At 42.3% G+C, this 27,999-nt stretch overlaps 2 protein-coding genes across 8 annotated transcripts; one reads left to right on the top strand and one right to left on the bottom strand.

Moving 5' to 3' along the window:
* Positions 1-46: 46 nt before the first annotated feature.
* Positions 47-9,196, bottom strand: LOC103379645 (nuclear receptor coactivator 5). Of its 7 annotated transcripts, none has more exons than XM_025055982.1 (12): positions 8,972-9,196; positions 8,148-8,199; positions 7,341-7,587; positions 7,085-7,171; positions 6,933-7,001; positions 5,650-5,723; positions 5,036-5,180; positions 2,981-3,180; positions 1,475-1,753; positions 1,207-1,368; positions 813-1,028; positions 47-269 (listed from the first exon to the last, which is right to left on the bottom strand). In XM_025055982.1, the coding sequence occupies exons 3-12, from the start codon at positions 7,400-7,402 to the stop codon at positions 229-231; spliced, it is 1,335 nt and encodes a 444-aa protein (XP_024911750.1). In that variant the 5' UTR covers positions 7,403-7,587; positions 8,148-8,199; positions 8,972-9,196; the 3' UTR covers positions 47-228. The 7 variants fall into 7 exon arrangements, 6 of the variants coding, with proteins under 6 accessions (XP_024911750.1, XP_024911749.1, XP_008309480.1 ...); XM_025055981.1 differs by lacking the exon at positions 8,972-9,196 and adding an exon at positions 8,504-8,587; XM_008311258.3 differs by lacking the exon at positions 6,933-7,001 and having other exon boundaries at positions 8,972-9,194.
* On the top strand, positions 8,592-27,419 carry cnot1 (CCR4-NOT transcription complex, subunit 1). Its single transcript, XM_025055987.1, has 49 exons — positions 8,592-8,732; positions 10,460-10,757; positions 10,879-10,986; positions 11,509-11,607; positions 11,748-11,816; positions 11,899-11,953; positions 12,099-12,302; positions 12,422-12,590; positions 12,676-12,802; positions 12,898-13,008; positions 13,287-13,439; positions 13,480-13,616; positions 13,702-13,942; positions 14,037-14,156; positions 14,357-14,479; positions 14,576-14,727; positions 14,903-15,053; positions 15,192-15,405; positions 15,523-15,651; positions 16,066-16,190; positions 16,296-16,582; positions 17,243-17,321; positions 17,464-17,703; positions 18,246-18,386; positions 18,462-18,641; positions 19,156-19,272; positions 19,369-19,479; positions 19,584-19,661; positions 19,853-20,030; positions 20,445-20,578; positions 20,690-20,986; positions 21,141-21,281; positions 21,404-21,508; positions 21,592-21,711; positions 21,998-22,192; positions 22,296-22,438; positions 22,594-22,702; positions 22,849-23,018; positions 23,108-23,339; positions 23,434-23,682; positions 23,956-24,119; positions 24,270-24,393; positions 24,506-24,607; positions 24,755-24,928; positions 25,042-25,191; positions 25,302-25,482; positions 25,778-25,910; positions 25,999-26,133; positions 26,416-27,419. The coding sequence occupies exons 2-49, from the start codon at positions 10,656-10,658 to the stop codon at positions 26,492-26,494; spliced, it is 7,137 nt and encodes a 2,378-aa protein (XP_024911755.1). The 5' UTR covers positions 8,592-8,732; positions 10,460-10,655; the 3' UTR covers positions 26,495-27,419.
* The last annotated feature ends 580 nt before the right edge of the window (positions 27,420-27,999 follow it).

Genomic DNA, 27,999 nt, shown 5'->3' with positions numbered 1-27,999 from the left:
TGACATGAGTCCATTTACTGCAATAAGATAGTAGTGAGTAACATGAGTCCATTTACTGCAATAAGATAATAGTGAGTAATGAGACCCTTAACATGATCTTACTCCCAGGAGGATGTAGACACCAGAGTCACCTCTCCTCGCTCCTCGCTCCTCCCTCAGCGTTGACCTGATGTCACTCTGCTGGTACTTGTAGCTTATGTCTGTTACTGGTTCCGGGTGTTTTCCTCTTTAGTATTGAGGACCTGTTGGACGTAGAGGAGGAGGAGGACCTTGTTTTGGACAAAAGCAGTAGAGAAGGGGTGGGGGAGGGAGTAAAAAGTGTAGTTAATTGAATGTTTTCTGTAAAAGCAGACAGTTGTTAACAAAGACAAAACATTCGCCTTCACACTGACAAACTGTTTTTTTCTTCTTCCATCGTGTACAATCGTGTTTGTTGTCACACTTTCTCTTGGGGGGGAGATCACCTACTTTTATTGTGATGCCTCCGATTCCGATATCAACCGATACTGATACATACGGCCGTTTTCACATCACATCTCCTGTGGTGGAGATCACCTACTTTTATTGTGATGCACCACTGAAGGCAAGTTATCATGGTCTGTACAAAACTGTTTTTCAAAGCGATCCCAGCATATCTGGCTAAACCTAGCCGTTGCGTTGTTTTCATTATTGGAAGAAAAACCGATAACGAATCCTACCGATATAACAGAATTATGCTAATATCGGGCCAATATGTGTCGGATGTGGAGACAATGACATTACAATGAAAACCTATTATGACAATCGTGAAGACAAACTTCATCAGTGACTACCTGGAGCTGCCAGAAGTGGAGGGCGGGAATTCTTCGTGACAGGGGAGGGTCCCCTTATACCATGGAGCCCCCTGGTGCCTGTGTGGTACAGGGGTGGATTTTGTAGAAGAGGAGCACGTGGTGCATGAGGGCCACTGTAGGGTCCTAAAGGTGGAGGTTGACTAGGAATCCGTTGCAGTGACAGTAACGACGGAGGTTTCGATTTGGGGTAAGAACCTTCACAAAATAAAAGGATGTGTTAAATTCAAATGTGTTCATTCTAAATGTGTTAACACTGGTGCTACTCTTTATATGTGGCCTTCAGCGACTACTGTAATGTGATTGGCTACAGCTCATCGGTGACCCTGGAAAGGAATCATCAGTAATAGATCTTCAATGGAGGTGGATGTCTGACCTGGTGAAGGTAACAGAGGAGGACGTGCTGGAGGGCAATTGTCAGTCAAGGACCCCCCTGCAATATCAACCAGAGGCGGACCAGGCGGCGTGGGAAGCAGTGGGGGTGGTTTCCTCTGTACTGTTGATAACGTGTTGGCTTTCTCGCCACCACCATTCGCAGCTGTCATTGGAAAAAACAAAACCAAAACATGATTAAGTCAAAGGTCATACTGATACAGAAACAGCCCCAGTTCCTTTTGCCGACTTCGACGTGATCAACATCTGACCTTGGACGTGCTCCTGGCGAGAGCGGACGTACCCGCAGATGGTTTCCAGCTCCTCGGGGTAGAGATGTACCCCCTCTGCCAACAGCACCAGGAGCTGCCGGGTTTCAGGTGGGACACTGTGCCGCTCCATCTTTTCCCGTTCTAAATAATCGTCCAGCAGCTGCGAGGTCTGCGCTGCTATGTCGGCAGGGTCTCTGGGAACGCGGTCTTTGCTGACCCTGCAACTGTACTCACTGGCGACAAAGTCCATGGCCTGGTCTTTGGGCATGTTCCGGTGGACTGGGAGGAAGATTGAATTGTTTGGTAAATGTTGTGGTTGCAGGGAAGGAAACAATTATACAATTGGTCTCAACGGCCATTTGAATAGGACTTACTAAGTGTCTCAACGGCCATTTGAATAGGACTTAATACTAAGTGGTAACTTCAGCTAAAATGAAACCTAGGTCATCTTCAGGTCAGTGACCAGAGTGGAGGCTTTTTAAGGTGGTGGTTTTATTCTGTGGTGTGGTTTGTGTAAAGATGGCAACTGACGAAAAGCTGTGTTGAATTTATACAAATAGAACTGATTCAACAGAACTGTTGGATTTTGACTCAGTGACCTGTGTATTTATATATGTATATACTTTGATCATTAATGTATATGTGTTTTAGGATGTGCTTTTCTGATCTACATAAATGAGTAGATATTGGATTGAAAATATTCTTGTAGTTTTTTTCTAAGGTGTGTGACACAAGTCAATATTACAGGACAAACAAAAAAATCACTTTGGTTTCTATAAACTTTGGTTGTTTTTTTGTTTTTTTTTTTATTCCTGTTCACCATGTTTGTGAAACGCAGATTTGTTTGTGATACAAGTTGTGTGTGATTGTGCATGAGATTATTTTATTTGTTATTTGACTGGACTAAAGTCCTAAAACTACAGGCATGAAACCACAGAGCACAGACGCTGCCAGGAATACATCATGTGAAGTTATTTTGTGGATCACCTACTCAGATTATAAGGGAAGTTATTTACACAAAACACAAATTTTATTCTGGACCCAGAGTCCCAGTGAAGACACGTGCTGGTTTCAGATCAAACAGATGGGTATCTTATCTAGAAAGAGATCTAGAAAATCTCCAGAACCACAGTGGTCACCCGGGTCCAGACTATCGACTCAACAGGATTAAGCAGTAACTACTGTGCATTTTTTGTGTGAATAAAACCAACATCATGTGGACTTTAGTACAGATGGTTTAGTTACAAGGACAATGTTTATTTCTGTTTGTTTAAAGGTTTAAATGTTGGTGTTTTTTTTATTTAATTTTCTCTTTTGATGTGGATTCAAACACTAAAACCATGGAACTTTGTGTAAAAAAAAAATCAGGTGGAATTTAAATTAATTTCAATTCAAGCTGCAACACAATGTGATGTTGAGCCTGACAGAGGGCTAGGTGTTGGGGTAGGGTGGGATGGGGAGGGGGGTCTGGATAAACGTGAAGGAACACCCGGGCTGGGGACTTACTTTTTAGGGACTCTGAGAATATGATAACAGTGCAGGAGGACAGAGCTATGTTTGTCTGCTCCACCAGAATACATAACGGGGAGCCGCCCGCTCGGACATCCTGCAGGGCCCGGGTCAGGCCCGAATCCGCCTGAAGGTAGAGCATTTCCACTGACAGGCCGCGCTCCTGCAAGCACTGGCTTAGCGATTTGGGGTAATCCCTTTGAGAGGAAGAGAAAGATGTTGTTAAGTTGACATGTCTGTGTGTTAACGGTGTTAACTCTGCTGCCACGTGGAGACATTATCTCTGTGAGAGGAAGACAAACTGGTGTCGTTATCAACATGTAGCCAGGAATCTGTGTTCATTTTCTATTAGTGATGTTGAAGTAACGCAGGAAGAAATGTGAAATGATGCAGACGTTTAGGTGGCGCTGGTTTATGTGTGTTTGTGTTGCAGCAGTCATTTAAAACCATATGCAGTGATATTTTTTATTTAATTAGGGATGTCCGATATTCACTTTTTGCCAGTATCTGATATGTGATTTCTGATTCTGAAATAAAAACGATTGTGATAAAAGTATCATCGCCAAGACTATTTTAAGGTCACATCACATACTGTATCTCCTTACCTACCTTTACTGTGACGCCCCACTCAAGGCAAATTAACATCTGTACAAAATAAACCCAGTTACACAAAAAAAAAAAAGATAACCATTCTTACCAAAGTTACACAGTTATGTCAATCTCGGGCAGATAACCGTCAGCTGGAATTATCAGACATCCCTGAATTGAGTATGTTCCTATATTTCATGTTTATCCACTGTTTCATTGAGTCATTGGTTGGGTTTAGGCAGTGTCAGAAATGTTAGTCTGAGGATATGAGGAGAAAAATAATAAAAAAATTGTGTGTGGGTGGACTTAAGAATTTAATTGTACAACAGTAAGAGTCTTAATATAAAAAGTGGAGTTTTAGGGTTTAAAAAGAGTGAGTAAAAAGTTGAGTATACAGGTATGAACAGTATGTGGTCGGTTTGTGGAAGTTTAAGTTGGGAGAGTTCTTCTGAGAAACTTTTGGAACTTATGTGCAACACAACAACAAAGACCATATAAAAAAAACAAAAAAACAACCTGAACAAAGACAACATCAACAATGTTACACCTTCACAGAGTTGTTGTGGTGGTGATTCATCAATACAGAATGAAAACAGCTGCGGATCTATTTTTAGAGTGGAGGAACATTAAGGCAGCATGTTTCACTACAGTACTGTAACGACCATTGCACTGTCATCATTTACAAACCACTGACGCAACAAGACAACGTTTTTTTATTTCCTTTAAATCTATTGGATCATGTGTCAGAGAATTCCATTTCCTTCAAGAAGAAAGCTTCCTGAACGAAACACTCTGTGACTCTGCTGATTAGAGTAACAGCCAATAGTTGCACATCAATCACAAATGTCAGGTTTTGTTAAGGAACTACAAGTTTGAAGGACCAGTTCTAGGCTCCTCTTTTCAAACCAGTTAGTAAGGTTCTGCATCATTTCAACGATCATCAACAAAAGCGTGAACCATGAAGAACAGAGCGGTTGTGTAAACAGAACTGAAGCTGTGGGACACCAGAGAAACCTACAGGTAGTATTTTGTCTGAGATGTAGGTTTTCAGTTTCTACGACAGTACTACAGTGTATACTGCTAGATTATTTCTTATGGGTGTAAAAAAAAAATAATGATACAATGAAATATGGCGATATTTTATTTCCTGAGTCTGAGACTAGGATCACACTTGGACTACAGTTACATTGGTGAAAAAAAAACTCAATATATCCTCGTGCCTATAGTACTGCAGTATTGTATCGTTGCCTCTGTATCGTAATACGTATTGTATCACCAGATTCTTGGCAATACACTCCTGTTTCTGTTTGAGTGTTGCCAGGCAGACTTTTCACTATGGGTATAAGTACTGTAAAATGTGACAGTCAATGGTTCTGCAGCCCTGGGCAAAACCATTAAAAACCCTCTCTATTCTCCAGTCCTGTGCTACAACAGACATTCTGCATTTTTTTTTCTTGTACTCACAGGCACTGGTTGGTGACGGAGAGAATCACACAGTCAGCAGACCTCCTCTCCTCCTGCACTTGTCTGTAGAATTTCTGATACAAAGCCTTACGTCTGTCCGCGGGAGTGCAGAGCTCTGTCTTGGCCGTGGGTTTGAGGGAGGGGACTGAGCAGGAGAAAAGAAGTGACACAAAGGATGAAAGTGTGAGGAGAGGGGTTCAAAACAAAAATACCAAATAAACTAATACTAGGGGTGTCTGATAATATCAAGTGCCCGATATTAGCATAATTATGTAATGTCTGCAAGAACGGGGAAAAACGGCTGTATATGAAAGTGCTAGCCACTAGATGGAAGCATTGTAGCTCATTTTGTGAGTGTGTTAGGACAATATCAGCATATTGGATATCGGCAAAAAGTTAATATCAGATATTCATCAACTAATACGTTTGATGGTGCATCTGCAGTAAGTAATAAAAACATTTCCTGATATTGAGCAGACACTAAACCAACTGAAACTGCCCCTTGAAGGCGGATGTTCTTACCTAACATTTCTCACTGAGGTATTTTCTGTTAATAATAAGCTGTGCACAGTGTTTTAACGACTCCAGGGTGACGGAGAAAAAAAACAACTTACCGTTTGCCTGAGGCTTGTAGCTCTCGTACGTCACTCCTCCAGAGAAGTTCTGCATTTGCTCGAGTTCTTCGTAACTGTGAAGACGTGGTGAAACAGCTCAGTCATTCTGAAGTGAATTAAATGCCCCCGCCCCATGCAGGAGCCTTCTTAAAAATGTACAATTAATTCTTCAGGAACGTTTGACTTGTGTTTGGTTACGCTTTGGTATGCTTGCGTGTGTGCGTGCGTTACGCTTTGGTATCCTTGCGTGTGTGCGTGTATGTGTGTTTGTTTGGGAGGGTGTGAATCCACCTAGGAATCCCTATTTGGTGCTTGTTTGTTTTTCTTTTATTCAACAACCTGTGTGTAGTCGTCTCCCTTTACTGAGCAGGTGTCCTGTTTCCTCTCTGCTTTCCTACAGTTTCACATTAAAACTAATCACTACTTGTGTGCAGATGGGAAAGTTGCCAGGAGACACAAGCTCTAAACACTGATATCTGGAGAAACGTGTCCCATGGGGCTGACAGACTTCATCGCCTTCAACCATTGTCTGAACGAAATTGATAGTGATTTATTTAAAAAAAAAAAAAACACACACACTGCTGCTTAAATAAACTGAATTAACAGATTCCTATTTGCAGCACTGGTCGTGACTGGTGACAGTGCTTTGACAGCTGTGGTTTGGATATTCATCTATAATAATGTATAGAACCATTTATTATCTCACCATTAAGGATTTTATGTTGAGCTTGGCCCCAATTAAAACCATACAATATTTTCCATCTTAATGATAGCATGATTGGGAACTCTGATGTGGAACAAAAACGCATCAAAATTGTGAAACAATAAACATCAGCCCCGGACAACTATGCATCATAGCTTTATCAAATTTGTGAGCTGAGGGTTTCCTGTTTGTCAGGTACATAACAGAAGTAGCCTCATGGGTGAGACATGAAACTTGCCTCTTGCCTTCTGGGATGACATGACCTGTAAAAGTCCTTTTTCTCCTCTCTCATTCAAGACAATTTATATTTTCATCTTTAAATACCTTTGGTGTATGATTGATCAAAATATATTGGACCTTTAAAAGAAACTATCCATTGACTTTTGTTTTTCAAATGTTGTTGATACAAGTGGAGTAGTAAATACACATTGACTCCACCAGAGAGATTGTTGGGTTTTTTTTATTGAAACCTACAAGGAGTTCTGTTGTCCATCCTGACTTTGTGAACAATTTTAACATTAATGAGATTTGCCTTGTTATACAAATATAAGATGTAAACAATATACATTTTGACTGCAACCTGCCAAGTGTTCTGCTGCTGATCCTGACTTTAACAACGCCTGATTTGTCGAGACGTGCTGGATACTTGCTGGAAAAAAATATACGTAAACAAATATTTTCTATTTAACTACATGATATAAATAAGGACACATAAATATCATTAGGTCTTACCTGTCCAGAACATCCTTCAGTTCTTCACTTCTCTCATCCCTGCTGGGATAAGGCGCCGCCCTCCTGAACGGCCGCAGTTGTTGAGCGCTGAAAACATAATGCACATTTTTTTCAATTCTTTCATCTACATGTTAACCGTTCCCTACTAAAAGGCCAGTAATCTAACAAAAGAAGAATAAGAAAATGTGCCTTCAACTAGCGCTGTTGTTAGCATACTAGCTGCTGCGCCTACGTTAAAAAAACACTTGTTTTTCACCTTCCATTAGGGTTCGCTGAAGTTCGCCGAGCGGCCGGCGACATCTTCCCCCAAGACGACATGATGACTGGAAATAAACTTTAACAAACGCCCGTACTAAAGGGGAACGTAAAATATTTCCTTCTGATGTCTTCCGCTGGTGACTCCACCAAACGAGGAGGAAAAAGAGGTGAATGAAGGAGGAGGCGTTCTTCTTTTCTGGAGCCTGTCGCTTTGAGCAGCCTTCTTACATAAGCAATACTGCCACCTATAGGATTATAACAGAATGTGGAGACCTATTAAACCTCGTGCTAATGCCCTCGATTTCCAACAGGAGACCTATTAAACCTCGTGCTAATGCTAATGCCCTCGATTTCCAACTGCTTTTTCTAACGTGTGCTGTACTAAGTTTTGTTTTAAAATGATTTCACATTTGATTACCATTTTCATAATCTGAATAAATACACAATTAAACTCAAGTGCACTCACTCTTAAGTATGAAGTTTTACTCCAAGTGAGTGTTTTTATTCACTCTTAACAGATTTTTCTGCCACACTCCATTTTGGATCTCCATGTTTTTACAGGCCCATAAAAGATACACGAAAAATAACTTTCCTTCCAGATTAACACATTTGAATTCTGTAATATTTCAGCTACTTCTTTCAGTGTTCACGTCAACAAATCATCTGCCTTCATCCTGTCTCCACACATAAAATATCCATGTTATCCATCACTACGTTCATAAATCTACCAACCGCCATATAATATTTGTTACACAAAAGCACAATCCATTCACTCCGTCCCTTTAGTTTATTTCAATTAACTTACCTTTTTAAAATTACCATCGGGTTGCAGCTGTTATTTGTGAAGTTTTCTGTTTCTATGGCAAGAAGATACAATGTTAATGTCATTTAAGTGGTAAATAGCTTGGGTGGTATATCTGATTCAATAACAAAAATCTCTAAAAGTTAATTCACAGTAAATATGTTTTGCTGCTACTGTGGAAAAATAACTGCCATTATAAGAAAACAAAAAGTTTTTAACATTAAAACTTACAATACAGATTTTTAAATCATTATTAAACTTTGCTTCATGAATTTTGATTGATTACATAACGAAACGACTCGATTAATCGCAATAAATCACTGACAGTAAACGTGAATAAAACGTTAATTGTAGCCTACCCCTAATATATATGCTATAGTATAATTATGTGTCGTGTGCGTGGTTAAGTTGAGGCCTCACGCACGCACACGTCTCCAGCCGGGAGCGCGCCGCGGCGGCAGTGACAGTCGCCATTTTATTTTGAAAAATCAAACAGAAGTGGAGACACAGCGACCCTACTGTTTCGACAAGTTTGCCGTGAGAACAAGAAAAGAAGGATGAGCATCTGAACTATTTCTTGGAAGCACGGTGAGAGTGGTGACTATGCATTCAATTAAGAGCTCTTTTAAGTTTTATTTTATTTAATCTTTTGGACTTAGCACATTTGGAGCGATATTAATACGGAGGATGGTCGGTAGCCAACACCAATCTGGGGTTCGTGTATTTGCTGAAGAGCAGCTGTCACCGCGGTACCGTCGGCAAACTGGTGTTTCTGAAAATAACCACGTCTTTTATTTATAGTAATTCAGTTTTGTGGTATGACTTACTTTATATCTGTGGAAGGAATCCTCGAGGTATCACTGACAGTTGCTGGTTGCAACTTGCGCGTCGTCATAAAGGATATATATTGCTGTTGCTATCATGTTAGCCGTTCCATAGATTAGCCAGAGCCCGACGAGGTTAATGCTAATGTTAGCTCCCACAATCGCGCTAAAGCTGGTCCGCAGTAGCTGCGGCCTGTGAGTCCACCGTACGGGCATGAGTGAAATTACCCGAGGTATGAAGAATGCACGTGCATTGATGATTTCACAAGTCGTTTACTATTGCGAGAAAACAGGACCATTACAGATTATATTTAGCTTATTCTTAAACGCCAGCATGAGGTGTTACTAGCTTAGCTTCTGTAAAATCACATAGCGGTAGCATGTAGCCTACAGGGATTTGCTGGATATTTTCAGAGTTTGCCATTAGCTAATCACTACAGGTACCACGATTGACTAGAGTATAAAGTATGAGATTATGAATGATATAATTACAACAAAAGCTTGCTAATTAAAGCGGTAGGCGTGCAGTTTTACTTTGAGTGAAACTTCGACCAAGTGTTTACCACCGTCATGGTGATGTTAGCTACATTAGTTAGCCTGGTGGTCCCACTTGGCCACCGGAGTATCATATTATTCAAAATGTTAAGTCTTCTGAATCAATATACATTGTTGCGTATCGTGTTTATAAAACTTGTAGTCAATTAATAAAAATAAAAAACACAACTACATGCAAGCACTCGATACACCCGTTATTGCTAACTCGAAATATGTCGGTCTTTTGTCTCTGTGTTTTTTTGGTCTTTCATTGAAGTAAACAGGAAAAAAACTTAACCGTATGCAGAAATTCGGGATGTTCTTTAGTATAGGTTTGTACACCCCGACGTTTGTTAGCCCAGTAACTAATTGAGTTTCTTTGAATTGTATCGGACACAAGTGAGGCCTAGTTAAGCGTTATGGATCACTAACTTTTTGTAACTTTGCATCAACTCCAACTTAGCAATTTGGTCAGAACTTTACACATGTTATTTACTTACAAGATCTACGCTTGGCCTCGCATGAAAGCCTGACGTATTATTTGTGGCAATTTGCAAAACATTAATAGACGTAAAAGGTTCAAGTGAAACTGAGTTTTCGACAGGTTTTGGATGTAATTATGTGTAAAAGTTTAATCAAAGGTAAAAGTTACGTATTTTTTAAATTATTAATATTAAATTATCACGGACAACGAAAATTAACATTTAAGTAAACGTTTTCATTTGTTTCTGTTATCTGTGACTGTTTGTTGTTATATAGAAAGTGAGGTGTGGCCTATTCACTCTTATTTAAAAGCAATTGTTCATTGTAACATTTCTATGCTGCTTCAGCCTCTTTACAATTTGAAAATAAGGACCTATTAATTATTACTAATTAATTCCTTGTATTTTAAATAAATGAAATGTCTCAATTCAATGTGAAATAAAAGCCTAATCTTTTTTTTTTCCTTCATTACAGATGCTGAACTTGATTTTAAACTGAAGGACTTTATCTATCACTAGGAGCCACTGATCGGAAAACAACTCATTTGGAACCCTATATTTTTCACCTTTTTGGGGGGGGGGAGCAGAAGTAACGTATCACTGAAGTGACTAAAGGGGAATAATGGTGATTTTGCGCCGTGCTCGGCCGCCTGCTTCCGCCCCAACCAGCAATGAATCTTGACTCGCTCTCGCTGGCTTTGTCTCAAATCAGCTATCTGGTGGACAATTTAACGAAGAAAAACTACAGAGCCAGCCAGCAAGAAATACAACATGTGAGTGCCATCAAATACATTGATCGAGCTCAGTATCCTGCCAGGATCTTCCACAGTGTCGACTTAAAGGTTTTTGGCAAATGCTTGTACTGATATTTTTCCCCCTCGTGTGCTCTGCTAGATTGTAAATCGTCACGGTCCTGAGGCAGACAGACATCTATTACGCTGTCTCTTCTCCCATGTGGATTTCAGTGGCGATGGTAAAAGCAGTGGCAAGGACTTTCACCAGGTAATCTTTGACCATGAGTCAGGTCAGACGCAATAATCTTAAACCTTTAGTTATGATGGAGCCTTTATCTTTTCCGTGACACTGTTTTGCTGACATGATAAATTCAGTGTGTTACAAATGCAAACTACAGCTGCCAGCTGATTGGTTCTGTGGGACGTTTTCAGCTGAGCTGTTTTGATAGGGTTGTGTACTGAAATAGGCCATGCTTTGTTGTTAGGTTAGTTAGGTATTTAATTTTTTAAAAATAATTTCTTTCTACGGTGTCTTATTTAATTTAAAAAAAAAAAAAATTCTTTCCACGGTGTCTTAACTTAATCTGACCCAGAGAATATTTAAAAAATACTTTTAATAGTATATACTTGTACTATTCTTTTTGAAACCCCTTTTTTGTTATGATGAATTTGTTCGTCCTAAATACACTGCACTGTACGGTGATTATTGTCAGACACTTATTTTGCGCTTCATTTGCCTCTCTTCTCTGTCCTCTCTCTTGGGTACGTTTTCTTTTTCAACTTGCCCAAGACACAGTTTCTGATCCAGGAGTGTGTGTCGCTGATATCAAAGCCAAACTTTATCTCTACTCTGTGTTACGCCATTGACAATCCTCTGCACTACCAGAAGGTAAGGAACAGAAGAGAGACTCTCATAACTGTCCTTTTAAGAAAAGTAACTTTTACTGTCCCTAAAAAGTATGAAATCAAGCTTTTGACAAAATCATTCATGATTTTGTTTTTTTTTTTTTTGTTTTGTTTTTTTTCCAGAGTTTGAAGCCTTCGGCCCATCTTTTCACTCAACTGAGTAAAGTCCTTAAGCTCAGCAAAGTCCAAGAGGTAAGACAACTCCTGCTATGCTTTGTGGGCTAAGAAATAAATTCAGTTTTATATTAAATGTGTTATCTAATTTTTTTTCCAGGTGATTTTTGGACTTGCCTTGCTCAATTCCAGCAACACTGACCTCCGTGGCTTTGGTGAGTTGTTTTTGTTTTGATGTGATTTCATCTTAATTATAAATGAGCTGCAAACCTTAACTATTTTAGGGCTGTCTTGTATAAATATTTAAACAATAAGTAGGTATTTTAACTTTATATTGTTTTTTTTTTTTTTTCATTTCAGCTGCACAGTTCATCAAGCAGAAACTTCCAGATCTTCTGAGGTCATACGTTGACGCTGATCTCAGTGGAAACCAGGAAGGTGGCTTCCAGGACATTGCCATAGAGGTCTTGCACCTGCTGCTCTCCCATCTATTGTTTGGCCAGAAGGGAGCCAGTGGGGTTGGGCAAGAGCAGATTGACGCCTTCCTCAAGACACTTTGCCGAGGTATGGTCCTTTATGGAAACACAATTGTTCAGACCCTGTTTTTTTTTTTTTTTGCATATACACACAGTACGAATGTCAAGTAAAACACACATGGATTTGTTTGGTGTTTGCCGTTTCAGATTTTCCCCAAGAGCGCTGTCCTGTGGTGCTCGCACCACTTCTGTACCCTGAAAAACGGGACATTCTCATGGACAGGATCTTACCAGATTCGGGGGAGTTAGCTAAGACCATGATGGAGAGTTCTCTTGCAGAATTTATGCAAGAAGTTGGATATGGCTTCTGTGCTAGGTGAGTAAATGTTGCATCTAATGTATAATCACTAAATAAATTAAAAAAAACCCAGAAGTGTTAAGATGACTTTGTCTCCCATCAGTGTGGATGAGTGCAGAAACATAATTATTCAATATGGGGTGAGAGAGGTGACGGCCAGCCAGGTCGCCAGAGTTCTGGGCATGATGGCCCGAACCCACTCTGGTCTGACTGATGGTATTCCACTGCAGGTGAGTTGCTCAAGGATTTACATTATAGCTTATTAATGTTTATTTTATTTTAATGTTTTAATAGTAAATACATCACACTTTTTTTCCTCTTTCAGTCCATCTCTGCTCCAGGAAGTGGGATCTGGAGTGATGGCAAGGATAAGAATGACGGCTCGCAGGCCCACACCTGGAACGTCGAGGTTCTTATCGATGTTGTCAAAGAAGTGGTATGTGACCCATATTGTTTGTCCATATAACATGGACTTGATTCACAGAGATTCACACAGTGCTGATGCTGAATATTGTGGATCAGGGGTCCCCAACCCCTGGTTTAGGAACCGTTGCTGGCCCGTAGGTCATTTGGTACAGGGCCACAGTTTTACTAATTAACTTCATTACAAAAATAATCCAGTCATATCTCTTTACTTTTTTCATTCAAATATAATCTCAGTGTTTCAAAACAACAGATCATTCAGACTTTTTTTGTTTTGTTTTTTGTCTTTAGAATCCCAACCTAAACTTCAAAGAGGTGACGTATGAACTGGATCATCCAGGTTTCATCATCCGGGACAGTAAAGGACTACAAATAGTGGTTTATGGAATTCAGAGAGGACTGGGCATCACATCAGAAAATGCTGTTTTACTCACACTTCAACCTGTCATTCATTAGCTTACAAACATTTATTCCCATGAGGAAGTTCTTTCAGCTCTCCTTCATTCAGCACTCTCTGATGAGCCCAGAGGTGTTTTGTTTTGCTGACTACCCGTGTCACACCGTGGCCACTGACATTCTGAAGGCACCGCCCGAGGATGACAACCGGGAGATTGCCACATGGTATGAAGCCCAATGCCGCTGTGTGGATACTGTACCAGAAAATCATTCCCTGTTGAGATGTTCACTGAGTCACTGCCTCCTACAGGAAAAGCCTGGACCTGGTGGAGAGCCTGCTGAGACTCTCCGAGGTGGGCCAGTACGAGCAGGTGAAGCAGCTGTTCAGCTTTCCCATCAAGCACTGCCCAGACATGTTGGTGCTGGCACTGCTTCAGATCTCTACATCCTGGCACACACTGCGCCATGAGCTCATCTCCACCCTCATGCCCATCTTTCTCGGCAACCATCCCAACTCTGCTATTATCCTGCACTATGCCTGGCACGGACAGGTAGGTGTCGGACCCTGGTCTCTTTGTTTTTTTTTTTTTTTTTTTTTCCTGCTCGTTCGTCGACAATTAATAAACGGCATTGGTCATTTTCCAGGGACAATCTCCTTCCATCCGTCAGCTCATAATGCATTCGATGGCTGAGTGGTACATGAGAGGGGAGCAGTACGACCAAGCTAAACTGTCTCGCATCCTGGATGTGGCCCAGGACTTGAAGGTTTGTCAAGAAATGTCAAATGTTAAAAAAAAAATTATATCAGACAATTACACATAATGCAAGTTTGAATATGTTGATCAGATTTTTTTTTCACAACTTGCCAATTGAAAACTGCTGGCATCAAGGTGTAAAAATGATGAGATCAGACATAAATATATATATTAAACTTGTCTTTTTTTTTTTTTTTTTTTTTTACCTAGTCTCTATCAATGCTGCTGAATGGTACTCCATTTGCCTTTGTCATTGACCTCGCTGCACTTGCCTCTCGCCGTGAATACCTCAAACTTGACAAATGGCTGACTGACAAAATCAGAGAGCACGGGGTATAACTTCATTGACTAGAAATACTTTTTCTAAATGTAATTACAACCCCCCCCCCTTTAAAAACTAGATATGTAAAATCATTTTTATCTTTTTAGGAGCCTTTCATCCAGGCGTGTGTGACATTCCTGAAGAGGCGCTGCCCGTCCATTATGGGTGGTCTGGCTCCAGACAAGGACCAACCCAAAAGTGCTCAGCTGCCGCCAGAGACCTTAGCTACCATGCTGGCCTGCTTGAAGTCTTGTGCAGGGTGAGGTTGATTTTTAATATTCTTCAGGTCCATTAACGACAGCCTTGTTTAAAGCAGTGCTGAACAACGGTTACATTGGACTCAAAGTCTGTTGTTGATAAACTGAAAGACGTTACTGTCATGAAAAAAAATTGTACATTTTAAGATGTTTCAAACTTTATAATTTCTCTTCAAGGAATGTGTCCCAGGAGTTGTCTGAGACCATCCTTACCATGGTTGCCAACTGCAGTAATGTAATGAACAAAGCTCGGCAGCCGCCACCAGGGGTAATGCCCAAGGTACGGGCTCCTAGCACCAGCAGCCTGGACGCCATTTCACCTGTTCAGGTATTCTCAGTTTGAAACTCGAACTTGACGTCATTTGTGATGAGTTCGTTGTTTTTGTTTTATTTTTTACTACGTTAACGAGGATACGGAACATTCCATGCTTCTCTCATACTCTCATGTTCTTTTTTTCGTTTTTAGATGGACCCACTGTCTGGAATGGGGTCCCTGAGCTTGGGGAGCACGGCCACTTCCCACACTCAGAGTATGCAGGGTTTCCCCACCTCCCTCAGTTCAGCTTTCAGTAATCCCCAGTCCCCAGCAAAGGCTTTCCCTCCACTCTCAAATCCAAACCCTAGCACCCCTTTTGGGGGTATTGGCAGCCTGTCCTCACAGCTTCCTGGGATGGACTCTGGTACGAAGACATTTATTTTATTCTAATACCAATACACACAGAAGTTAAGACTGCAAAAACTCTGCCCTCGTATTGGGTTGTGAGCCTCATACTGATTGAAGTCTCGGTCCCTTCCAGGACCCCTCGGCTCTGGCCTGGGATCCAGTCTGGGGATGCCGACTGTAAGCACTGATCCCTTTGGCACCAGGAAGATGAGCACACCGGGTCTGAACCCACCGACCTTTCAGCAGAGTAAGATGAAGGCCTGTAAGTGGTGGTGGTAGTGGTCTGACTGAGAGCCCCGCCCTGCGCTGCTCAGCACTGTTTTTCCTCTGCTGGTGATTGGCTAACTAATTTTTATCAGTTCACTTTTGTGTTCGGCACAGAATGATTCCACAAACTTTTAGGCTTCAATTTAATTTTCAACAAAACAATGGTTTACTGTGGAGGAAATACAGATCAGTCTTCCATTCATTGTCTGCTTCTGCTGACAGCCCCACTTAATTGTTTTTTTTTATTTTGCAGCAACAAAGAGAGCTCTAATCTGACCATGTCATTTAGAAAACTTTTTGGTGCTTCATGCATGCACGCACAAATAAACCGTCCATGATCTGGATTAATAAGCTTCTAATGCCCCAGTGCTGGTTAACAAAAACTTGATGGTCGTCTTCTATCTCCTAGCTGACCTTTCTCAGGTGTGGCCCGAGGCAAACCAGCACTTTAGTAAAGAGATCGACGATGAAGCTAACAGTTACTTCCAGCGCATTTACAACCACCCACCTCACCCGACTATGTCTGTGGATGAAGTATGTAGTAAAATGTTTTATTTTTTCTTAAAAGCACATTTCTGTGTGTTTGATTTGTTTCAAACACTTTTATACTGGTCATCTAACTCGTACCTTATTGTCTAGGTTCTGGAGATGCTGCAGAGGTTCAAGGATTCCAACATCAAGAGAGAGCGGGAGGTGTTCAATTGTATGTTGAGGAATTTGTTCGAGGAATACCGGTTCTTCCCTCAGTACCCAGACAAGGAGCTGCACATCACTGCCTGTCTTTTTGGTGGAATCATTGAGAAAGGTCTGGTCACCTACATGGCGCTGGGCCTGGCTCTCCGATATGTCCTTGAAGCCTTAAGAAAACCATTTGGATCAAAGATGTATTACTTTGGAATCGCCGCCCTGGACAAGTTCAAAAACAGGTAGAGGCAGGTTTTCAATTTTCATTTAAAGACTGATAAAACTCAAATGGGTCAGGCAAGCAGTGTGTATTGGCAAGAATCCGGCGATACGATACGTATCCTGATACAGAGGCAATGATACATTGCTTTTATTTTTACACCCCTATGATGAGCTCTTGGTGTGAATGTTTCTGCTGTACCTCTGTGAAAGTCGTGCAAATTGGAATCTTGTTTTGATTTCTAATTTGCTGTTTAGAAAATTAGAGGACGTCTTGGATCAGAAAACTTTTCAGCCGACACACGTAAATCTGTTTCCTCTAGGACAGTGGTTCCGATGTACTAATTATGTACCGCAGTCACTGATGTGTGACCCGTCATGTTTCCTTGTCATGATTTATTAGACCCAGAAGGTGGGGCCTAATAAATATGCTATTCATTAGCCATAGTTGGCTGGTTGGCCGACTACAGTCCTTAGGAAAAAAAAAACTTAAGACCTTCTTTTGATGGATCCTTCAAAGGATCAAAAACATCCTTTTGTGTAAAGGCACTAGCTAACTAAGCTAATTGAGAATGAAGGGAGTTCGGACATTGAACCTTTCATATACATTGTTAGAAATACAAACCCACTCCTTATGTCCTCATGTCTCACACGTGCTGCACTAACACATGTTATGTTTCTAGACTTAAGGACTACCCGCAGTATTGTCAACACCTGGCTTCAATTGCACACTTTTTGCAGTTTCCCCATCACCTACAAGAGGTAATCAGGTTTTAAGTTTATGTTGATCCTGACCTGTTTGTTAGACATCTTTCTTCATCTTTGCTGTGAATGTCAAATGGCTTATCAAATACAGATGAGTTAAATGTGCCGCTCTGCACTTTCAAATATCCTGTGTGTGCAGTATATCGAGTATGGCCAACAGTCACGGGACCCCCCGGTGAAGATGCAGGGCTCCATCACCACACCTGGCAGTCTGGCACTGGCACAGGTTCAGTCCCAGGCCCAGCCTCCTATAGGACTTAAAGCGCCACAGCCGGGGCAACCCAGCACCCTGGTCACCACCACCACCACTACAACCACGGTAGCCAAGACCACCACTATTACAAGACCAACACAAAGCACCTTCAAAAAGGATGTGCCTGTAAGTTTGTAGTAGAAAATTAACTGTTGGTTAAACTGTTTGTCTTTTAGAACAGCGGTCCTCAACATTTTTTTTGGTACCAAGGACTGGTCGGCCAGTATCAGGCGTTACTGGTAAAAACGTTGTTGAAGGATCATTACATTTTCAAAATGAAACATCTTTCAGACTTTCTTCTGTTAGTATCAGAGTCTGAATGACCTGTTGTTTTGAAACAATCTGTCATTTGAAGGACAGATTATCTTTGAATGAAAAAAGTAAAAAGATACGGCTGGGTTCATTCTTTGAATGAAGTAAGATAGTAAAACTGAAGTACATTTTATCACTGGTTCCCAGACCGGGGTTTGCAGATCCCTGTTTTAGAATACAGAGAAAGTTTCATAGACGAGGCCAGTAGCTTCGAAAGAGGCCAGTTTTTTCTAGAGGACCATCCCATGGTCTGTTGGTTAAGTGGATCAGAGGAGCCTTCAGTCCCAGTCACAGTTAGCTGTGGTGTGATGTGATGATCAATGACCATTTGTTGTTTTTGTCCCTCCACCCTGCAGCCCTCCATCAACACCACCAACATCGACACCCTCCTGGTGGCCACAGACCAGACGGAGAGGATTGTGGAGCCTCCAGAGAACGTCCAGGAGAAGATAGCTTTCATCTTCAACAACCTGTCTCAGTCCAACATGACGCAGAAGGTGAAGAGACTAGAAAACACGGTTATTGGTCTGGACCATCAGGCAATGAACTGACATTTTAATATTTCTTTTTAGGTTGAGGAGTTGAAAGAGACTGTGAAGGAGGAGTTCATGCCCTGGGTGTCTCAGTACCTGGTGATGAAGCGTGTCAGCATCGAGCCCAACTTCCACAGTCTGTACTCCAACTTCCTGGACACTCTAAAGAACCCAGAGTTTGTCAAGATGGTGCTGAGTGAGACTTACCGAAACATCAAGGTAGGCCTGAAGTGAAGCCCATGTCATGTAGGACAATATATTTGAATACCTTACTATGTAAAATATACTAATCGCTTTTTCCATGCTGTTTATTTGCCTGTGTCTGCTAATGTTAGGCACTCTTGATTTTTACGTTCATTTTCTCTGCTTATGTCCATCTGCTTTTACTATTTGATTTTATGTGTTAACTAGGAATGTCCGATATTAACATTTTGGCAATATCCCATATGCTGATATGTTCCAAACCCTTAATTTTCTTTTTTGATATCAACCGATACCAATATAGGCCTGGCAATATTTATTTGTTTATCTGTTCAAACCACTGTATCAGTTGCTGGCACCAGTATTCTGCATACAATCTCCTGATTGTTAAAATATTATCGGACATGCCTAGTGTTAACTACTACTTTTTTTTTTCTTCAAGGTCTTGTATTATCATGGATTGCATGCACAGAATTGTTCTTGTTCAGTCTAAACTGTGTCAGTATTAAATTTTTCCACTTCCTGTTTTTAGGTCCTCCTGACATCGGACAAGGCAGCCGCAAATTTCTCTGATCGTTCACTGCTGAAGAACCTGGGCCACTGGTTGGGCATGATAACACTGGCCAAAAACAAACCCATCCTCTACACTGTGAGATTCTTTCCTGCCAACGTCCTTGGGTTGGTTTCAGTACATGGTGCTTTTTCTAAGGTTTCTGACTAAACTTGTTGTTCCCTCCATCGTCAGGATCTGGAAGTGAAGTCTCTGCTACTAGAAGCTTATGTCAAAGGTCAGCAGGAGATGCTCTACGTGGTTCCTTTTGTGGCCAAAGTGTTGGAGTCCAGTTTACGAAGCATGGTGAGCACTTTCCCGACACATCACATGTTTTCTACTGATTAAAATGAAATTGTACGTTTGGCTTGAAAACATTATTTAAAAAAACACTCTGTTTGCTGCTGTAGGTTTTCAGGCCTCAGAATCCCTGGACTATGGCCATCATGAATGTCCTGGCAGAGCTGCATCAAGAACATGACCTCAAGGTAATGAGTGAATCCTGGTGCGGTTTTGTCAACAGAACTTGAACCAGCCAAGTTGTGCTGAATTTAAATTTGCTCAAGGTAATGAGTGAATCCTGGTGCGCTTTTATCAACAGAACTTAAACCAGCCAAGTTGTGCTGAGTTTAAATTTGTCCAATTAAAATTGTGCTAAATGTTTTATTTTTCATTTCAGCTAAACCTAAAGTTTGAGATTGAAGTTCTGTGTAAGAACCTGTCCCTGGACATCAATGATCTCAAACCAGGAAACCTCCTGAAGGACAAGGACAAACTAAAGAACCTTGAGGACCAGCTGTCGGCACCAAAGAAAGAGGCAAAGCCTCCAGAGGAGCTGCTCCCAGTCTCTACCACAGGTGGATGCTTTTTCTGTTTGTCCTCCATGATTTTCAAGCTTGGACTGCATTTGGAGAGCTGAGCAGTTTAACTCGGATTTTTCTGAAAGAACCTAAATGTGATTTGAGGTGATTTCTCTGAGTGACATAGACGTTTTTCTGAAAGAACCTAAATGTGATTTCTCTGAGTGACATAGACAAACAATCAGCCTTTGAAATCATAGTGAATTGACTCAATGAAAGTTTGTCTTGAATCTATTAATTTTTGATTTGCTGTACCCGTTGTTTGGTTTTTGTTTGTGTTGATCTATTTTAGTGCTTTAACCTCTGTTTTGGTTGCTTTGATTGAATGTTGATTTGACAATCTTCCCTTTTTCTTGGATTTTAATCATATTAGCATTTTGTGACCAACAGGAGACTTTGTTCCATTTGCAGCTCCTCCCTCCACCCCAGCTGCCACCACCACCACCTGCACAAGCACCGGTCCTCCGACACCACAGTTCAGCTACCATGACATCAATGTGTATGCCCTGGCTGGTCTGGCTCCACACATCAACATCAATGCCAACGTTAGTGTAACACACCTACAGACGCAGACTTGGACCTCATTCTCGTTAATTCCTACTTTTTTTAAACAAATGAAGTCAGTCACATGTCCTTCCTCCATGTTGGCTCCTCAGATCCCTCTGCTCCAGGCTCACCCTCAGCTGAAGCAGTGCGTACGTCAGTCCATAGAGCGAGCTGTCCAGGAGTTGGTGCATCCGGTGGTCGATCGTTCCATCAAGATCGCCATGACCACCTGTGAACAGATCATCAGGAAGGACTTTGCCTTGGATTCGGAGGAGTCACGCATGCGCGTCGCCGCTCACCACATGATGAGGAACCTGACTGCCGGCATGGCCATGATCACCTGTCGCGAGCCCCTGCTTCTGAGCATCAATACTAACCTGAAGAACAGTTTTGGAACTGCACTGAGGGTAAGACTGAGAGTTCAACATGGTATATATCTACAGCAGTAACTCACCACTGATTCATGGTCAAAGCTGTCTCTCTCTCTCCTCTTTACTCTGTCACACTGTCCCGTTTCTCTGTCTAACTACATCCTGGTTACAAAACTGACTGTTTTCACAGGCACCTACACCTCAACAGAGAGAAATGATGGAGGAGGCCTCAGCCCGCATCGCCCAAGATAACTGTGAATTAGCCTGCTGCTTCATTCAGAAAACAGCTGTGGAGAAGGCTGGTCCTGAAATGGACAAGAGACTAGCCACGGTCAGACACTGAGAAGTTTAAAGAAAAATATTTGTGGTCATTTAATGAACAAATGAAGCCTAGCTTCTGTTCTTCTGTTTACAATTGATTTTGGTTATTTAATCATCATGTCAACTTTTCAGGAGTTTGAACTGAGAAAACATGCACGCCAAGAGGGACGGCGTTACTGTGACCCTGTTGTTCTGACCTACCAAGCTGAGCGCATGCCGGAGCAGATCAGACTGAAGGTGAGATCAGCAGAGCCTCCAGTCGCTTCTAAACTGGCAGGATATTCTGAGACTGTTTTAAACCAAACTCCCCTTCTCTTCAGGTCGGAGGAGTGGACCCAAAACAACTGGCTGTTTATGAGGAGTTTGCGAGAAATGTTCCAGGTTTCTTACCCAGCAATGACCTCTCTCAGCCCACTGGCTTCTTGGCTCAGCCCATGAAGGTGAGAATGATGTTTTTACCAAAGGTTATTTAAATGTGAAGTGAGTTGGAGTGCTCCACTGGGTAAAAAAAGAGATTTCGAGAATAAGATTTTTGGGTGAAAAGTAAAAAGGTTATGATTTGAAAACAATTCAGATTTAAGTACATAGATTGTGTTGTATTGAAAACAATTCAGATTTAAGTACATATATTGTTGTGTTTTTCTCTGGTTAGTTTCAGGATTTGTGGGTCTTGACTTAAATCAGCCACTGTATGTCTAAACCTTTGTTTTGCATCCATGTTCTCAGCAACAGGCATGGGCTACTGATGATGTGGCCCAGATCTACGAGAAGTGCATGGCTGACTTGGAACAACATCTTCATGCCATCTCTCCTGCTCTGGCCATGAACCCTTTGACCCAGGCCTTGCGCAGCCTGCTGGAGGCTGTGGCCTTGGCCAGAAACTCCAGGGATGGCATTGCTGCACTCGGCCTGCTGCAGAAGGTAGAGCAGATACTTTACAGACGTAAAGTCTTTGGAAATATAACGCTTCATGACCAGTAGATGTCGGATGGTGCTTTACTAACTCGGTCTCTCCGTCCATCAGGCTGTGGAAGGTCTTCTCGATGCGACCAGCGGGGCCGATGCTGATTTGTTGCTGCGCTACAGAGAGTGCCACCTGCTGGTGCTCAAAGCCCTGCAGGATGGACGTGCCTATGGGCCACAGTGGTGCAATAAACAGATTACCAGGTGACTAGAGACACATTTTATTCTTAAAAAAATATATATATATGTGGTGCAATAAACAGATTACCAGGTGAATAGAGACAGATTTTATTCTTAGAAAAAAAAAAAATTTGTGGTTAGACAAAAAGAACTTAACTTCCTGTGTCCTCGCCCTGCAGGTGTCTCATTGAGTGTCGTGACGAGTACAAATACAATGTGGAGGCTGTGGAGCTTCTGATCAGAAATCATCTCGTCAATATGCAGCAGTATGATTTGCACCTAGCACAGGTAAACTTTCAGGATGTTAACTTATGTCGGGGACATTTTATACTTGATTTTTGACGGTGCCTTGACGGTAAATTTTATACTTGATTTTTGACGGTGCCTTACAGTAAATCTGAAACCTTTCTCTCTTCTTTTTTTCTTCTTCTCAGTCGATGGAAAATGGATTGCACTACATGGCAGTTGCTTTTGCCATGCAGCTGGTGAAGCTCCTGCTGGTGGATGACCGCAGTGTGAGCCACGTCACAGAGGCCGACCTGTTTCACACCATTGAGACTTTAATGAGGACTTGTGCACACTCCAGAGCCAACGCACCAGAGGGGTAATATGTCAGATGTGGAACAGTTTTGTTTTCATATATATGTCAAAGGTTCCACGACTAACTCTGCTGTGACCTGTCATCGCCCACAGTCTTCCACAGCTCATGGATGTCGTCCGAACCAACTACGAAGCAATGATTGACCGGGCCCACGGAGGACCCAACTTCATGATGCACTCTGGGATTTCACAGGCATCAGAATACGATGATCCTCCAGGTCTGCGTGAGAAAGCCGAGTACCTGCTGAGAGAGTGGGTCAACCTGTATCACTCAGCGGCTGCTGGCCGGGACAGTACCAAAGCTTTCTCTGCCTTTGTGGCTCAGGTACTTACTGACCTGATGACAGAAAATTTAACAGTCAGAAAACTTTCAATAGTTTGTTAATTCTCACCCTTCCTCTGCCCCCTGTTTTCTCCAGATGCACCAGCAGGGCATCTTAAAGACAGATGATCTGATCACGAGGTTCTTCCGACTCTGCACAGAAATGTGTGTGGAGATCAGCTACCGAGCACAGGCCGAGCAGCAGCATAATCCAGCAGCCAGTGCAGCGATCATCAGAGCCAAGTGTTACCACAACCTGGACGCTTTTGTTCGTCTGATCGCTCTTCTGGTCAAACACTCTGGAGAGGCCACCAATACCGTCACAAAGATTAACCTCCTCAACAAGGTTTGGAATCAGGATTTCTCTCCACTATATTTAACCTCAATCATCAGGCTCTAATACATGAATGTAAACAAGAATGACATGCTGTGATGGACCCTCGAGATGTGCTGGTGGTAAAGGTGGACCTTAAATAATATCATCTAGAGTAATGGACAGAAGATGTGAAGTAAAGGGTGGAGTCAGGGTGGAGACGAGTGTACAGAAGCTGGAGGAGCTGAAGATGCTGAGATGTTCACTGGAAGAGACCAGGTTGAAAACACGACTCTCTTTTTGTAGGTGCTAGGTATCGTCGTTGGTGTGTTGATCCAAGACCACGACGTGCGCCAGACAGAGTTTCAGCAGCTTCCGTACCATCGTATTTTCATCATGCTGCTTCTGGAGCTCAATGCTCCCGAACATGTCCTGGAGACCATCAACTTCCAGACCCTCACCGCCTTCTGGTAAGACATCCGCAGGGTTCATACAGACGTGTCTGTCCGAAGGAACGGATTGATTGAACGGATGGACGATTTACGCCACAAATGCTGTTCAATAATCAGATAAAAACAATGTGATTTTAAACATTCTTTCGCCTGTGTTCTTCTCTCCAGCTGCGACAATACCGTCCACATGCTGAGACCCTCCAAAGCACCAGGGTTTGTGGATGCCTGGCTGGAGCTCATCTCCCATCGCATCTTCATTGCCAGGATGTTAGCACACACACCGCAGCAGAAGGTACGCTCCAGAAGAGCCGTAGTTTATACAATGTCTACTTGTTTCTACGATCTCACACCTCTGCCTCACCGTGTTTGAACCGTGTTTTTCTGGACTCTGTGTTGTCTGGCAGGGTTGGCCCATGTACGCACAACTGCTGATTGATCTCTTCAAGTACTTGGCACCGTTCCTGAGGAATGTAGAGCTGAACAAACCTATGCAAATCCTCTATAAGGTAAATGACAACATTGTTGCTCTTGTACATCGCCTTTGGCAATATTTGTCTCACACACACTCTGCAGGGCTGCCACAATGTTAACAATTCCCCCCTGATTTCTAGTATTCTCTTTTGAGTCACACTTTTGTTTTTTTTTGGTTCCAGGGTACACTGCGAGTGCTTCTGGTTCTGCTGCATGACTTCCCAGAGTTCCTGTGCGACTATCATTACGGCTTCTGTGATGTCATTCCGCCCAACTGCATCCAACTCCGCAACCTCATCCTCAGTGCCTTCCCACGGAACATGAGGCTCCCTGATCCCTTCACACCCAATCTGAAGGTAGAGGTTTGTTTGGTGTCTCACACTTGCACAACAAGAGTAACATTTTGTCCCTTTTCTTTTTTTCGGACATTCCCTGACTAAGTGTTTCTCATCAACACTGCCCTCTGCAGGTGGACATGCTGAGCGAGATCAACATTGCTCCCCGTATACTCACCAACTTCACGGGCGTCATGCCGTCTCAGTTCAAGAAGGACCTGGACTCGTACCTGAAGACGCGATCACCAGTCACTTTCTTATCTGAGCTGCGCAGCAACCTGCAGGTACGATCAATGCTGACGTGTCTTAGTTTAACAAAAAAAAACTTTGTACAATTTACATGTTTATCCATGATTTCTGTTTTTATTCATTTATTTGTTTGTTTATTTCTCAGGTGTCAAATGAGCCGGGGAACCGATACAACATCCAGTTGATCAATGCTTTGGTTCTGTATGTGGGAACTCAGGCCATCGCTCACATCCACAACAAGGGCAGCACCCCCTCCATGAGCACCATCACTCACTCTGCACACATGGACATTTTCCAGAACCTGGCTGTGGACCTGGATACTGAGGGTGAGGAAATGACAAAATAAATCCCTGTGATTGGTTGAGGTCATTTTTTTTGCTCCCAACTATCAAAGTGAATGTGAAGAAAAACTATAAACACTCTTTGGATTTATGTTTGCCATGTGGACATTGGCAGTATTACAATTGCCTCCACTTTTATTGGCGGTGACAGTTGTACTGTTGTAGACGTTTTTCCCCAAAATGACTAAGGGCTGTGATTTGCAGACCTAACTGTTATGTTTACTGCAGTGTTAGTCGTCGTGAATTTTGTTGTGACATTCCTTCTGTCTCGTCTTCTCAGGACGTTACTTGTTCCTGAACGCTATCGCCAATCAGCTGCGCTACCCCAACAGCCACACCCACTACTTCAGCTGCACCATGCTCTACCTGTTCGCTGAGGCCAACACCGAGGCCATCCAGGAGCAGATCACCAGGTGAGTCTTTGTCTCACAGTGGGGAGACCATGGGTGTGTTCTGGGTTTGAGGTCAAATGCTCACGGTCGACGGTCTTTGTCTTTGTAGGGTTCTGTTGGAGAGGCTGATTGTGAACAGGCCTCACCCGTGGGGTCTCCTCATCACCTTCATCGAGCTGATTAAAAATCCTGCCTTCAAGTTCTGGAGCCATGACTTTGTGCACTGTGCCCCCGAGATTGAAAAGTACGTTTCTGGAACTTTTGACTCGTTTCTGTGTAGCAAGAGTCGGGAAGCTGGGTGTTTAACCAGCAAGCTTTTCACCAAGTCCTTGTGTCAAGAAATGCCTCTGGTTTGAAGCAGTGTTAATTTTGTCCAACATCCATTTTTGTCCAGTCCATAGTCAAAGACTTTTGAAGAAGAAAACTAAGCAGGAAGTTAAACGGGAATCTAAACAGAGATCAGTGTCATGTACGTGTAAGTGAATATTGTAGTGTATTACCGTGTAATTCCTCCTCCTCTATTCAGGCTGTTCCAGTCCGTAGCCCAGTGCTGCATGGGACAGAAACAGGCCCAGCAGGTGATGGAAGGCACCGGTGCCAGCTAGCTCACCCCACCAGCCAGCTCACAACCCTTCGGGAGAGATGCCGCCGTGGCCCGGACCCGCCCCCTCTCGCACCACCACACCTTCACACCTCCTCTCTTTACTGTCGGCACTGGATAAACTGGCAACTACGGTCGTTTGAAATGTGGATTTAAAGGACTACTGCTCACGGATCTTGAGGATTTTGATTTTTGTTGATCCCTGCTGGGCTGAATAGAGACGGAGAGAATGGGTTGGGACACGCTGTTTAATATACTTTTTTGATGCTTTGATGTAAATATTGAAAAAAAAAAAAAGGGAGAACGGCAGAGTAAATAAGTGAACAGTTCACATGTCAAATAAAATGTATCCTGACATGTAAAGACATGTATTTTCACTCACTACCAAAGTCTTTGGTTTGCTTTCCTCCCACACAACTTTTTGTTGTTGTTTTGTTTTCCTTTTTTTTGGCTGAATGATAGGTAACTGAAGAGAGAAAAAAAATCAGCCTGCTTCTATGATTTTTGATTCATTTTCATTCCCCAAGTGGGACAGGAAGACGTGGTCTAGTCCGTCAGATTGGGTTGGGTGGAGGTCTACTGTTGGTGGGTGGGTGTGTCGGTCGGTGGGCGGAGATGGTTCGTCCATTTGTGACCGGCTCTGGAAGTCTGTCTCTCTCTTTACATCTTGCTCGCTCGCTCTCTGGCACCTGTAAAATTGAGCAGAAAGGCGACGGCGACATCGTTTCCTGACGATTTGTACAAAGTTCCAAATTGAAGAACAACTTATGGAAGGACCAATACAGCCCATTTTGTAACGTTTTGAATGTTTTGTAAATGTATTGGTCCGTGTGTTGTATTTTGTAGTCCTTTCTAGTTTGCTTTTAGTTCTTGCTACTTTACTGCAGTATGCATACATACAGGAAATAAAGCATTCAAACTGCAAAGCACATGTTTTCTCTGAGGACATTTTTTTTTCCAACCAAACCTCCACAGCAGATATGACGTTGATGGGTATCTGCACCACAATTGACGACTTTATCGAGATTAAAACGGCGATTCTCAAACTGAAAAATATTTTCTTAGTTGTCTGTTATTACAGGCCGACACTGTTTAACCAAACTAAATAAAAATAAAAATAGAATTTATCCTCAATAGGATTACAACAACGGACCTCCACTAAAAACTATTGGTTAGAATAAATAAAACGTATATTTAAAACTAGAAAACACTTATCCTAATAGGCATACGATTCTCCTTTGTACCTCTAGAGGGAGCCCAAATTCCATTCGGGGTAGTATACTGTAATTTCTTGAACCAGTGGCTGAACACGTTTTCTTCATGGGATCGTAACATAAAACCCGTTTAGGCGCCCCTGGTGGTTGGCAGCTTCTTTGGGACTTCTTAATGACCTGTTCCTGACAAATAAATGCCTATTTTTATTTCCTCTTTTCATTGGCCGAATCACAAAGTCACTGTGTGTGTGTGTTTGGGGTGGAAGGGACGTGAGGTGGTGATCTACCGCTTCTT

This window comes from Cynoglossus semilaevis, chromosome 6 (assembly GCF_000523025.1).
Source record: "Cynoglossus semilaevis isolate Cse_v1.0 chromosome 6, Cse_v1.0, whole genome shotgun sequence".
Taxonomy (NCBI): domain Eukaryota; kingdom Metazoa; phylum Chordata; class Actinopteri; order Pleuronectiformes; family Cynoglossidae; genus Cynoglossus; species Cynoglossus semilaevis.
The sequence above is the reverse complement of the archived record's forward strand: the minus strand, read 5'-3'. Positions and strand labels throughout refer to the sequence as shown.